Source organism: Trichomonas vaginalis, chromosome III (genome assembly GCF_026262505.1).
Source record: "Trichomonas vaginalis G3 chromosome III, whole genome shotgun sequence".
In the NCBI taxonomy this organism is placed as follows: domain Eukaryota; phylum Parabasalia; order Trichomonadida; family Trichomonadidae; genus Trichomonas; species Trichomonas vaginalis.
In genome coordinates this window covers 12,139,906-12,154,477 of record NC_067205.1, presented here as the reverse complement: position 1 = coordinate 12,154,477, position 14,572 = coordinate 12,139,906, and the positions used below count along the sequence as shown (strand labels likewise).

The 14,572-nt window shown below is 30.1% G+C and overlaps 3 protein-coding genes across 3 annotated transcripts, besides 4 other annotated features; 1 reads left to right on the top strand and 2 right to left on the bottom strand.

Moving 5' to 3' along the window:
* Positions 1 to 3,326: 3,326 nt before the first annotated feature.
* On the top strand, positions 3,327 to 4,607 carry TVAGG3_0687120 (negative regulation of mitochondrial outer membrane permeabilization protein; the record flags this gene model as incomplete). The annotated part of the gene is made up of 1 exon (XM_001315311.2): positions 3,327 to 4,577. The coding sequence occupies one exon, from the start codon at positions 3,327 to 3,329 to the stop codon at positions 4,575 to 4,577; it is 1,251 nt and encodes a 416-aa protein (XP_001315346.1).
* A 328-nt stretch (positions 4,608 to 4,935) lies between these two features.
* TVAGG3_0687110 (STKc MOK domain-containing protein) lies at positions 4,936 to 6,468 on the bottom strand (the record flags this gene model as incomplete). Its single annotated transcript, XM_001315312.1, has 1 exon — positions 4,994 to 6,430. One exon carries the CDS (start codon positions 6,428 to 6,430, stop codon positions 4,994 to 4,996), a length of 1,437 nt encoding a protein of 478 aa, XP_001315347.1.
* Positions 6,469 to 6,876: 408 nt separating this feature from the next.
* Positions 6,877 to 7,717: a mobile genetic element.
* Positions 7,718 to 7,957: 240 nt separating this feature from the next.
* Positions 7,958 to 8,929: a mobile genetic element.
* Positions 8,930 to 9,192: 263 nt separating this feature from the next.
* Positions 9,193 to 9,221: a mobile genetic element.
* Positions 9,222 to 11,140: 1,919 nt separating this feature from the next.
* Positions 11,141 to 11,979: a mobile genetic element.
* A 76-nt stretch (positions 11,980 to 12,055) lies between these two features.
* TVAGG3_0687060 (amino acid transporter family) lies at positions 12,056 to 13,795 on the bottom strand (the record flags this gene model as incomplete). Its single annotated transcript, XM_001315313.1, has 1 exon — positions 12,330 to 13,646. The coding sequence occupies one exon, from the start codon at positions 13,644 to 13,646 to the stop codon at positions 12,330 to 12,332; it is 1,317 nt and encodes a 438-aa protein (XP_001315348.1).
* Positions 13,796 to 14,572: the final 777 nt, after the last annotated feature.

The window sequence follows — 14,572 nt, the reverse complement described above, 5'->3', positions numbered from 1 at the left end:
AACTTGTTTGATTGTTTGAGTCTATATAATAGCTTGGAAAGTTCATTATTCTAACATGGGCTGCAATGAGAAATTTATAGAAATATCTGATTGTAAACTGCGTGAATTTTACAATGGATGTGTGTTGAGAATATGTAATTTTTTTTGACAATCTAATAGATATATTCTTATTTATCAAGCATGCACAATTTTTATTGATGTATATTTGTTCTAATGCTTTCATACTTTCTTTTGTGATCAGCTTCATTTAATCATAAGATCATATAGATCTAGATATCTCTCATTACATATAAAACATTGAATTGATTTTTTTGAACTTATCTAATTTTCAGAGAAGCATTAATACAAAGAGCTTTTGGTCTCCCAAATGAGGAAACCTTATATCTTTTGAAATGAAAATTAATGGAGTATTGTTTGCATATTGGGTCATCAGATCGAAGAGATTTTGTGTCCAGATATCGTCAAAAAAGTGAGAATTTCATTTTCCTTGATATACAAATTTGTTTTTTCATTCATGCAGTTTTGAACTATTAAGCATAATCTCCTTTCTTTGTTATCAATCTGGGCTATAGTAACATCATTACTACTTAACTAATCAGTGCGAGCTCCATTTTATGAATATATTGATCTTATTTGAATTGAAAATAAGAACTATTTTATTTGAACATATATATTTATATGATATATAGTGTAAGCAATCAAATTCTCAAGTTTTTGCCTGAATATATTACTAAAATAAATTCTATAATAAAAAATTTATATTATATTTATGATTTTTGCAGTGCAATAACTTTTAAAAGAATAAAAATTACCTCTTGTCAAATATTATTGAATAATTCCGATTGAAATTTCAAATCAATTGAATTGAAAAACTATAATTAAATATTTCCATCAAAAGTATGCACTATTGCATATGTAAAGACAATACGTTCGAGAGAAATTCGAATATCTACTCTTTATTTTTAATTGTTTTTTAATTGAGAGTTTAAATGATCATTGCCACTCTTAAAGCAAAGTGATTAACCTAATCAGTTATTTTTAATGCATAAAAATATAATAAATCTTAAATTTGACGAAATCAATTTCATATCTTAATAGAGGATTGAACGAACATAATTTTGTCTATCAGAAACTTATCTTTATACATTGGTCTACTCATATATTTATGTTCCAAGCCCAAATCATATGCCTTAATTTCCGGAGATTGAACCTCCACTCCGATAGCTTCGTATCAGAAAGGCTCTTTAAATATCACTGACACATAGGGTAATAATATTATCCAATTATTATGCTCAGAAAGTGAATATAGAGAGAACTGAAATTCAGTTTTCGAACGAAAAGTGACACCAAATTGAATGCACTCTTATATTGCATTTCAACAAATTTGCAGACTTTCTGCATGAAAGAGTAGGTTTCTTAGTTAAACATCCTATAACATAGTATATGCATGATTACCTCTCCAAATAAATCAATATACATTTGTCCTAGGCTGGAAAAATACGAATGTTTGGAAAATGAGAGAAATATTGTTTTGAACTCCAACAATTGCATTTGCATAATGTGTATAATATTATCATATATAAAAGAATGCAAAAATATGCTGGGAAAATAATGTAAAGTACTCACAAAATCTAGATTGAGAGGCGGTCAATGACTTTTGAGGGGAAATTAACGCATGGAATTTAATATTATTTAGGTTGATATTCTTGCTTATTATTTCAGAAAAAAATCTTAAAAATTTCAATATGAAAATTGAAAGCAATTCAAAAAAATTGCTAACATGTAAATTTTAATATCCTATGCATAATTTCATATTTTGAACATTTTTTATTTTTGTTTAAAACTTAAAATTTTGCGAATTTAATATAATTTATAAAATATAATACGTATATATATTTAAAATACACTAAATTTAATTGTTAATTGACGTTTTTGGGAATGAATTTTATCAAAACATGCCTGAATCCGAAAATTTGAAAGAACGAATTACACAATCATATATGTAGAATTCAAAATACAAACTTAAAGATTGTATACGTTTAAAATTATTCAGATTGTGTTTGATTTCCACTCATTCTGTTTCTTTTGAACTCTAACACTAACATTTCATGATGATTACATGATCCATTTATACATGGTTGAATTGTTCCAGATTCTACCAGAAAATCAATCCAAATTTCTCAATGCATTCATGTTGATTGGACAAAATTTAAAATTTATCAGCCTGTTTCCAGAGAAACTCATATATTCCCTAATGAAATGTAATTATTGCTACATTTATTTCAATCAAATTTCAAAAAATTGACTGCAGAGCTTGAAAAGGTGATGCATCATGTTGTTATTAGATGTACATATTAGATTTACTATTTCCAAAAAAATGCTCAAATTTGAATAGTTTTTAGAAAATTTGGAATTACACTCCTTACATTATATATAATTAAATGTTTAAATTTTATTTATTTTTCCCTTTTAATTTTATAACTTGCTCTATCAAAACTAACCTCTCAATTGAAGGCCACAAAATCTAAGTAGTGAGGGTACACAAATTATGTATGGAGTACGATTCAATTTTTGAGAGCCTCACTACTTAGATTTTGTGACTACCTTACTAATGCATTGTTTTTTTTATGAAAGTTCTATTGAAAAATTCATAAAAATGTCGACTTTCAAATTTGAAAGAATACATTGAATTATGTTTTTTTATCAGATAAATTTATAAAGCTAATTGTATTCAGTATACTGTGAATCTCAGGATAGGAGTTGTTGCTAATCGTCAAGAAAGTAATGTATTCAATTTTACAACAGCAGTTTTCTTCGTTCATTTTTTGCTAAAGTATTATAGCCCATATACGAATAATTTAGCTAAAATTCAATGTGATATTTTTTCAATCGCCAATTTGACACTTTTTGTTTATGTATAAAATAAGTAAAGGAAAAAATGATAGGGTATACTAAGATATATTAATTTTATAAAGAGATAGCCTTTTATTTTAAAAAAACACAGTTTGAAAGGATTTCATTACGATCAAATTCAAAGCAGTTTGGTCGTCAAAATGCTATAAAATCATCCTTTGAAATTAGTGGATAAAAGGTTTAAAATATACTATAATGAATAATAATTTAGACGGTTTGATTTTGCAATGAAAATTCGTTTTGAATTGATTTAGGTTGATTACGAACAACTCTCAAAGTTGAAACTATATCTATATTCTACACTCTATCTAATACGTGATACGTCATACAAAAACGTCATTGATTGACCAAATTCCATTTAAAAAATTCAATTTGAATACTATTGATCAAATTTTTGTCAAAATCATTAAATCATGGGTTGTCCCTTTGCAGCTGTTGTTGTTGCCGCTGTTATGTTAGGAACAGGCACTATCAACACAGTCACTAACAAAATCATGTATCAGACACATGCTACTACCATCACTGGTGAATCAATGGCATATGATAAGCCATGGCTTTGCACAGTTGTTATGTTCATTGGTGAATTTATGTGTATGATCTTCTTTGGTTGTTTTTGTTTATACTTTTATTTAACAAAACCAAAAGAGGATTCTGAAAAACATGATTCAAGTTCAGAAGAAAAGGAAAAGACAGAAGAAGAACCAAAGGTTCAATTTGTTACAAGAGAAGAAGCTACTCATAACCCAACAGGTGGATTGAACTGGAAATATCCACCATTTGTCTTCTTATTCTCATCATGCGATCTTATCTCAACTACACTTACAGGAATTGGCCTTGTTTACTGTGATGCTTCTATTATTTCCATTCTTAGAGGTTTCATCATTGTTTTCACCCTCTTATTCTCATGGCCATTCTTAGGTGCAAAGCCAACACTCAACCAAGTTGCCGGCGTTTTATTTGCTGTTCTTGGTTTGTGCTTAGTCGGTGGCTCAACAATTGGTGATGGTATGACAGAAGGCGAAGGCGCAACGTTCCCAGCCAAATCTTTAATTGGTATTGGCTTAACACTTCTTTCTCAAGTCTTCTCATCCATTCAGATGGTTCTCGAAGAAAAGCTTCTTAAGGGTGTCATCAGACCAATTCCACCACTTTTCCTCGTCGGATCTGAAGGTCTTGCAGGAACAATCCTTTGCTGCGCTATTGCACTTCCAGCTGTTAACGCCATCCATGGCAGTGATTTCGGTTCTGTTGAAAACTTCAAGAACGCATGGCATATGACATGGCATAGCAAACAAATCACAGGATTGCAAATTCTCTCACTTTTCTCAATCGCTTTCTTCAACTGGTCATCATTCGTTTACGCAAAACTCCTTTCTGCTACAGCCAGATCACTCATTGATTCATCCAGAACAATCATTGTTTGGATCATAATGGTCATTGTTTTCTACGCTTCAAAGCACAGATACGGTGAAGGCCTCACATGGTGGTCCTTCCTCGAAGCAGCAGGTTTCGTTTTTATGATCCTCGGTACTACAGCTCACAACAACATTGCTGGCATCGGTGATAAGATTACCAAGTCTTGCTGTTGTTGCTTTATTGATAAAGACTCTGGCCTCGATGAAAACGAGGATTCTCAGGGTAATGTTAATAATGCGGAATTATAAAGTAAATACTATACTATATATATCTATTTAAATGACCTAGCTTTTTCTTTTTATAACTGTAATCGATGAACTACGCTTTCAAATACGATTTTAATTCTTACGATTAGGTACAGCAAAAAATACAAACATTCGAACTGTATTCTGTTAAAGAAGATGTTTAGTTAGGAAATTTTGCGAATCGTGATTAAATTAAATTTTTGATGATTGACAGTTCAAAATTATGCATTGTGCTCTCGCTAAAACATTAGCTTATATCAATGTGTTATATATTCTAATCCGCTTTCGGATATTACGAATAATTATCGGTGTGATTAAAAATTATTGTTATTTTTATATGTCAGAAGCATATTAAGATCAGTTAAACAAAAAACATAGCTATTTTTAATAAATTATAAAACAAAAACAAACAGAAAAATTTATAAATCGAATCTGATTTTGACTCCTTGCATTCTTGGCTTAATTACATCGGCTGACGGTTTTTGGTACGGGTTTACACGGATTTGTGGCAAAACCGTTGGCTTCACAACCTTTGGCATTCCGAAATGCAAAGAAGGCTGCGCGACCTTTCTATTCTGTGCGTGGCTCATCTTTGCTGGATGTTGCTGGTTGTAAATTTTGATTCTTTCGATTGTCATTCTCCTTGAATCGGATAAATTGGAAGGAGCGACTGGTTTTGATTCCGCGAGGATGCTCTTGGATGGGACAGCGTTATTAGGCTTTTGGTTTTGGTTGTTAAGGAATTCTACGCCGAGATTTGAATCCGACTTTTGTTCTTCAACCTGGGACATAACAGCCTGTTGGATAAAGGTAATTGGGGTTCCTAATGGCGAAGGATCTTGGTAGACTGGTGAAACATCAACATTATTCTTGATTGTCGTATGAGATTGATTCATCATAACAAAAGCAGAGAATGGAATGTTCGTATGAGAGGCTATGTAATTGCGCTCTTGCTTCCTGATGTTCTCAAACACAGGATGTTGCAAAGCTTCGTTTGCGGAGATTCTTCCATTTGGATCGTAAACTAAAAGCTTGGATAACAAATCGATTATGCCTTCTGAAGCATTGGGTAAGAGACTCCTAAAACCTTGTGGAACTCTATGTGGAAAAGCATAATTTATCTGTGAATTTGGATTTTGTTTAAATTGAGATAAAACTTCTCGCCCTGGAGTACCAAGAATATTATGTATACGTGCTATCTGGTCGAGCTGATGCTTTCCTGGGAATAATGGTCTTGTTGTCAATATCTCGTACAAAATGCAGCCAACAGCCCAAATATCAACGGCAGGTCCGTATGAGCCTGATGTGAGGATGCATTCGGGAGCTCTATACCACCTTGTTGCAACGTATTCTGTGAACGGGCCTGTATCAGATGTTGTCCTTGCGCTACCAAAGTCAGCGAGTTTCAATTCGTATGTATCTTTGTTTATCATGCAGTTTTCCGGTTTAATATCTCTGTGGAATAAATTTTTTGCATGCATAATTGATAAAGCTTTCAATAATTGGTAAATTATTAATAAAGATGTTTTTTCGTCGAATGGCTGTTTGTGGTCTCTCATTAATTCGAATAAGTTCTCGTCTAATAGTTCAAATACTAAAGCAAGGCAATTATGTTTTGAATCGAATAAAACTTCTTCTAGACGTATAATATTTGGATTTCCTTCGAGTGCTCTCAAACACATGATTTCTGGAAGTCTAGTTACTTCTTCTACTGATCGAAATCTTTTTTTGAGCATTTTGATTGCGTAGAATTGCTGATTCTTCATCGATTTAACTTTGAATACTTCAGAGAAGGAGCCTTCCCCGAGTTTGTTGATAATTCTCCAATCAGGTCCAAAAAGCTCCTTCTTCTCCATCTATCGTTTTTTTCTTTAATCAAGTACGTTAAAAATTTACATTTTGTATGATTTACGTAGAGGTTAACGATTGGTGTGATTTGTAGTCTTTTTAAATGGCTACTGTAGTACTAGTAATTATATCACATTATTTGGGTTTTATTCAAACCAGAAATTTTAACAATAATTGGTTATTATTACTGCATAAGTTAAATTAAGCCTTTAATCTAGTTATGAAAAAATTTTTGTGTCAAAATTTTTCATTTATTGAGAGCATATAAAAATCATGAATTTCAAAAAATATGCTTAAAAACTATAATTGTGCATGCAATCAATGATATTTAAGGTCATTGAATTATTTGTGAGAGAAATATATTATAGTAATTTACGTATAATAATATGAAAATGTATTTACTAAGCTACAAGAGAAAGAAATTTTGAATACATGCAATTTCAATTCGCTTACTGTTATAGACCGAAAATAGATTTTTTCGGTTTTCTCTTCAAATAATTGAAAGAATGATACTATTATAGGTTTATTATATTATATAGCATATAATCATGCTATAGCCGAAAATTATAAGTTTTGAGAAGATTGAATAAAACACAAATAAATTTGAATGTAAGTTAAATTGCTTGTTGTTTTTAATAGCTATTTAATGAGAAATCCAATATTGCAAAATTCGAATTGAATGATTGAAAGAACAGAAAAAGTCATTCTTTTCAATTTCGAATATGTTTCATTGTATTTATAATTATATGGCAAATAAGATATTTAAACTTGATTTTTGAAGGAAAATTCACAAAATTGAATATATTCAAATAATTTTTATTCAAAAATAAACTAGTTATTTGAGTTTAATACTAATTATCTATTCAAACTACAAAGTTTGTAATTTAAAATATTTTGTGAGATCAGATTGAATTAATTCAAGGTTGTTTTCAATTAATATTAATGACCATATTACGCATTTTCGAACATTCTAAACCAAATATATAAAAATGGGAGACCAATGTTAAATTTGCTAGACATGGGGGAGTTGTCTGCAAAGTTTTAGCTCTTATCTCTAACAAAAAATTACTTTTTAAAAAAATGACCGAATACGTTTCACAGCGAGAAAAAAATAAAAGGCAAGATAGAATTTTCTAGACATAAAGAAGTTGTTTACCGAGTTTTAGCTCTTATCTCTAACAAAAAATTACTTTTTAAAAAAATGACCGAATACGTTTCACAGCGAGAAAAAAATAAAAGGCAAGATAGAATTTTCTAGACATAAAGAAGTTGTTTACCGAGTTTTAGCTCTTATCTCTAACAAAAAATTACTTTTTAAAAAAATGACCGAATACGTTTCACAGCGAGAAAAAAATAAAACTGTACACTGATTTTCATTTTCATTTCCAGTCACTTTACTTATTATTTTTTCTTTTTTTCATTTTAATTATAAATTATTTCGTAATACGTTTATTTACGTTACCATTTTCTTTATTCTTTTGAATTCCATACTAGACACTTATAGAATATTTTGATTGTTAACGTACTTCATTAGAATGAATCCTTACAAAGGGTATGTCGATCGAATTTACCTAATTGGTATTTCCAATCAGATTGAAGAAGGTAAAATGACATGGGAAGAAGCTTGCACCCATGTTCCCATCACCCCAACCCTTCAATCAAATGATTTCAAATATTTAGATGTTTCAAAATCTTTTTTACAAAATCAATTTAGCTTACAGAATATCCCATTGCCTAAAGGCAAGAAAGGTCGTAGGGTCAATCCCTACGACCAAATCAAAGCTCTTGCTGTGATACATGACCACTGGGCCTTTCCCTGTGGTCAAACAAAACAATGGAAACGTTTGAAATTACAACAAATTGATGTATCTTATAGAGAAGTACGCAGATACTTCAAAGAAAATCATTTCACCAAGACGCGATTAGAGCATGCCGGGCCAGAAACAGCAGTAAGATATTGGGCGCTTTCACCCAATCTTATCTGGCACTCAGATGTTCATTATTTTAGGGGTGTTCGTGGCCAGTATATTTATGGCATAATCGATGATTTTAGCCGCAAAGTCCTAGCGTGTATACAAATACCAGATATGCTGGCAGCGACGACAGCGAACGTTGCGGCTTCCGCCTTCATTGAATTTGGCGCCCCTTATTGTTTCTGGACCGACAACGGTTCAGAAAATATGGGCGCCTTTCAAGATCTACTTGATCTTTGGGGCGTCCAATGGCGGCATACAGACTCTCATTCTCCCTACCAAAATGGGAAGATTGAGAGATTCTGGTCGACATTGGAGCGCTGCCAAAGCATTCAGGCTATTCCTGCCTTTATTTGGGAGTACAATAATAACACACCGCATGAAGATCTCCCAATTAATCCATTAACTGGAACAAATTACACGCCAAATCAAATGTATCAGCTGAAACCGAAATACACAAATGCAGATACAGAAAGGTTGTGGCAAATATGGGATACAGATACAGGCATGACCGCTGTTGACACATTCACAGCGTAATAATAAACATAATTTTTTAATTTCATTTTTAACAAGTTTTTTTAAATGTATGTAATGAATAATTCATTAGAATATGATAATGCACATTGTAACAGAATAGAACAATCACCAATTTTTTTTGAAATTAAAAAATAAAAGTAAAAAGTATAAAGTAATCTAACCAAAAAAGATATTTAAAAGAGTTTTGGAAAAAACAGAATAAGGATAATGATATTATTTTAGATACACAATCGATGTACTGAAGAATAATCCGGTAAAATGATGATATAAAATTAGATTATTTTACAAGTAGCTAAAAGAATAAAACTATAATATAAAATAAATGAAGTTTAATGAAACAATAAAGGTTAAATAAATAATAAAGATTTTTATTTTATATCAGTATTGAGAAGAAGTAACAGCTGACACTTGGTAGACAACTTCTTTATGTCTAGAAAATTCTATCTTGCCTTTTATTTTTTTCTCGCTGTGAAACGTATTCGGTCATTTTTTTAAAAAGTAATTTTTTGTTAGAGATAAGAGCTAAAACTCGGTAAACAACTTCTTTATGTCTAGAAAATTCTATCTTGCCTTTTATTTTTTTCTCGCTGTGAAACGTATTCGGTCATTTTTTTAAAAAGTAATTTTTTGTTAGAGATAAGAGCTAAAACTCGGTAAACAACTTCTTTATGTCTAGAAAATTCTATCTTGCCTTTTATTTTTTTCTCGCTGTGAAACGTATTCGGTCATTTTTTTAAAAAGTAATTTTTTGTTAGAGATAAGAGCTAAAACTCGGTAAACAACTTCTTTATGTCTAGAAAATTCTATCTTGCCTTTTATTTTTTTCTCGCTGTGAAACGTATTCGGTCATTTTTTTAAAAAGTAATTTTTTGTTAGAGATAAGAGCTAAAACTCGGTAAACAACTTCTTTATGTCTAGAAAATTCTATCTTGCCTTTTATTTTTTTCTCGCTGTGAAACGTATTCGGTCATTTTTTTAAAAAGTAATTTTTTGTTAGAGATAAGAGCTAAAACTCGGTAAACAACTTCTTTATGTCTAGAAAATTCTATCTTGCCTTTTATTTTTTTCTCGCTGTGAAACGTATTCGGTCATTTTTTTAAAAAGTAATTTTTTGTTAGAGATAAGAGCTAAAACTCGGTAAACAACTTCTTTATGTCTAGAAAATTCTATCTTGCCTTTTATTTTTTTCTCGCTGTGAAACGTATTCGGTCATTTTTTTAAAAAGTAATTTTTTGTTAGAGATAAGAGCTAAAACTCGGTAAACAACTTCTTTATGTCTAGAAAATTCTATCTTGCCTTTTATTTTTTTCTCGCTGTGAAACGTATTCGGTCATTTTTTTAAAAAGTAATTTTTTGTTAGAGATAAGAGCTAAAACTCGGTAAACAACTTCTTTATGTCTAGAAAATTCTATCTTGCCTTTTATTTTTTTCTCGCTGTGAAACGTATTCGGTCATTTTTTTAAAAAGTAATTTTTTGTTAGAGATAAGAGCTAAAACTCGGTAAACAACTTCTTTATGTCTAGAAAATTCTATCTTGCCTTTTATTTTTTTCTCGCTGTGAAACGTATTCGGTCATTTTTTTAAAAAGTAATTTTTTGTTAGAGATAAGAGCTAAAACTCGGTAAACAACTTCTTTATGTCTAGAAAATTCTATCTTGCCTTTTATTTTTTTCTCGCTGTGAAACGTATTCGGTCATTTTTTTAAAAAGTAATTTTTTGTTAGAGATAAGAGCTAAAACTCGGTAAACAACTTCTTTATGTCTAGAAAATTCTATCTTGCCTTTTATTTTTTTCTCGCTGTGAAACGTATTCGGTCATTTTTTTAAAAAGTAATTTTTTGTTAGAGATAAGAGCTAAAACTCGGTAAACAACTTCTTTATGTCTAGAAAATTCTATCTTGCCTTTTATTTTTTTCGCTGTGAAACGTATTCGGTCATTTTTTTAAAAAGTAATTTTTTGTTAGAGATAAGAGCTAAAACTCGGTAAACAACTTCTTTATGTCTAGAAAATTCTATCTTGCCTTTTATTTTTTTCTCGCTGTGAAACGTATTCGGTCATTTTTTTAAAAAGTAATTTTTTGTTAGAGATAAGAGCTAAAACTCGGTAAACAACTTCTTTATGTCTAGAAAATTCTATCTTGCCTTTTATTTTTTTCTCGCTGTGAAACGTATTCGGTCATTTTTTTAAAAAGTAATTTTTTGTTAGAGATAAGAGCTAAAACTCGGTAAACAACTTCTTTATGTCTAGAAAATTCTATCTTGCCTTTTATTTTTTTCTCGCTGTGAAACGTATTCGGTCATTTTTTTAAAAAGTAATTTTTTGTTAGAGATAAGAGCTAAAACTCGGTAAACAACTTCTTTATGTCTAGAAAATTCTATCTTGCCTTTTATTTTTTTCTCGCTGTGAAACGTATTCGGTCATTTTTTTTAAAAAGTAATTTTTTGTTAGAGATAAGAGCTAAAACTTTGCAGACAACTCCCCCATGTCTAGCAAATTTAACATTGGTCTCCCATTTTTATATATTTGGTTTAGAATGTTCGAAAATGCGTAATATGGTCATTAATATTAATTGAAAACAACCTTGAATTAATTCAATCTGATCTCACAAAATATTTTAAATTACAAACTTTGTAGTTTGAATAGATAATTAGTATTAAACTCAAATAACTAGTTTATTTTTGAATAAAAATTATTTGAATATATTCAATTTTGTGAATTTTCCTTCAAAAATCAAGTTTAAATATCTTATTTGCCATATAATTATAAATACAATGAAACATATTCGAAATTGAAAAGAATGACTTTTTCTGTTCTTTCAATCATTCAATTCGAATTTTGCAATATTGGATTTCTCATTAAATAGCTATTAAAAACAACAAGCAATTTAACTTACATTCAAATTTATTTGTGTTTTATTCAATCTTCTCAAAACTTATAATTTTCGGCTATAGCATGATTATATGCTATATAATATAATAAACCTATAATAGTATCATTCTTTCAATTATTTGAAGAGAAAACCGAAAAAATCTATTTTCGGTCTATAACATTTCAATTCGCTTACAGGTGAATATTGTTTTTATGAAAACCGATTAATATCATTTAATATAAAAATATTTCTTTCTCTCATACAATTTGTTGTCAATTTTTTATTCTATGATTTTATGATAACAATCAAATTCAACAATCATGTGGTTTAATTTAGAATCTAATGGCATTCTGTATTTGAGGCTGTTTTTTACTTCCAAAAATATATATAATTGATCAAGTTGCAAAATTTGAATCAAAATTAAGGTGAATCTTTGATAATTTAAGTTTAAAATAGGATGAACGTTTATCAAATGATAGAGATAGTTTATTTGAACAACACAAATATATACAAAATGAGTAAATCAAATTAAAAATATGAAACTCCGGAATATTCTTCAATGAAACCTGTTGAATTGTAATATAATATTATGCCTGATATAGTTACGCAGACAAGAACTTCGAAAATCGATAGGATTCCCCATAAAATGTTTCTAAATTTATACATCATCAAATAATATACAGAAGGAAGTATAAAAGCAAGGAAAATGAAGCAAGTGCTGCCTATCAAGTTAAGTAAATCAGTTAACTTCCATCCCGTGTAAGTAATAAAAATAGCTAAAAGCCAAACAACAACGCCGCTTGTGAGTCTTGCTGCTTTGTGGTCATCACTGTATTTGAAGAACAAATCAGCCAAACAGCAAGCATTAATGTAAATGTACATTGTATTCGTCAAAATTGTCTTCAATAAACAAGTAATTTTTCCGATAATGATGAAAATGTCCTTTTGGTTCTCAAAAGATAAGAAAACCAAGTCATCTTCTTGCTTTGAAAACAAGGCTAAATATCCAAGATATCCGCCCAGTAAATTGAAGACAAGAGAAGTTAATGATGTTGCCCATGTAATCTTGCATATCTTTGACCTTGTTGCGTCTTTAATATCCTTTGAAATCATCGCAACAAATGGTGAAACAAAGAAAACAACGTTAAATAGGTCAAAGCATGCAACTGTTTGGCTGAAATCCTTTCCCCAATAAACAATTTCCTTTTGCGGATCAAAGCCATTTTCTTTAATGGTTTTACCAGCAACTACGGCTTCCATGATGAGACAGACTACTAAAAGGAAATTTCTCATGTAGGAAATGTACTTCATCTGGGAAAATCGGTTGTGGAAGAGAGATGGAAAGAAAAAGATAAATGTCAAAACAAATTTTTTGAACCATTTGCTACTGAACACTGAGAACTTTGAAGGATCAACATAGGATAATAAATCATCGTATTCTGTTAAGAAATCATTTGTTGAGACAGATGATAAAGATATGAAAGCAACAAAGAGAATGATTCTTGGTATTATAGATGTTTTTCCATTAAATACATCTTTCCAGATAGATATGTAAGAGTTTTCCCCATTAAACGACCATGTTTTTACGAAGATGTGAAATGAGAGTTGTGTTAGAATCAAAGCTAACACACTTATAACGATCACTTGGAATATACCTGTCTGAAATGAATAACTCATAAAGAATGGATCATTAGAGATGCCAGAGTTTAATAAAACTAAGACAGCTGTGAATGCACTAATTCCGGTAGACTTAATACTGTTTCTATCATGATAGAGCATTGTATCACCGTCTAAGGAGTTGACATTAAATTTATATTCATTAAATAACAAGTCCCCGCCAATCATTTTTGATTTTGGGAAGTTTTATTTTAAAACGAAATTGAATGAGAAATTAGGAAAATTTGAGAGATTAGAAAATTAAGCAAGAAAAAGATAATTATACGTATCATCAGTAGCTGGAGAAAAGCAATACAGAGGGTGTGCTTGAAGGTTTGAAAATATAACGAATTCAAAGGCTTTTTTTTCTGAAAGGAGTAAAAATTTGAGAATGATCCGTTTTTATTCCAGATCAAAAACTCAAAATTACTCTATCTGAGAAAATGGAAAGCCGTATTTATAGAAGAATTGCTTTTGAGAAGATAATTTTGTGTCTTCTCAAATTTTTGAGAGAGTCATAGATGTTGAATAACTGTAGAATGTTAATAAAAAAGCAGTTTGTTTCAACAAAAATTTTCAGAAGAGCTTAGAATTTTTTGAAAAAGGGAAGAAACTGTAGATTGTATGTCCATTGTATAACATATGAAGTAAGGGTTTCGTTTTGCGAAAAAAACGTACAATACGCAATTTCGCTAAAAAACATTTAGCTAGCAATTTCGACCTTTGACTCCACTTAAGACGTCACTTTTTTAATTTTGCGGTATCATATTTTTGGAAAATCTTTATGAATATTATATAAAAAGTCTCTTTAATATCTATATTTCATATTTTTATCGATTTTTAAAGTTTTTGCGAAAAGTATTCAATTATTTTTGCTATTTGGTCGGGTAAATGTCAGATTTGCGACATTTTCTGATATGATATTCAGATTCTACGTTGATAATAATGCTTATAGAACCCTCTTGCTATTGTGTCAAAATTGCGAAACCGATAGCAAAAATATCTCGCAATATCAAAATTGAGATATTGAGTGAATTATGCATTATAGAGATTAAAAATCTGATTTGTGAAAACATCTCATCAGTTTCTAGCTAATTCAAAAATCTTTACTATCT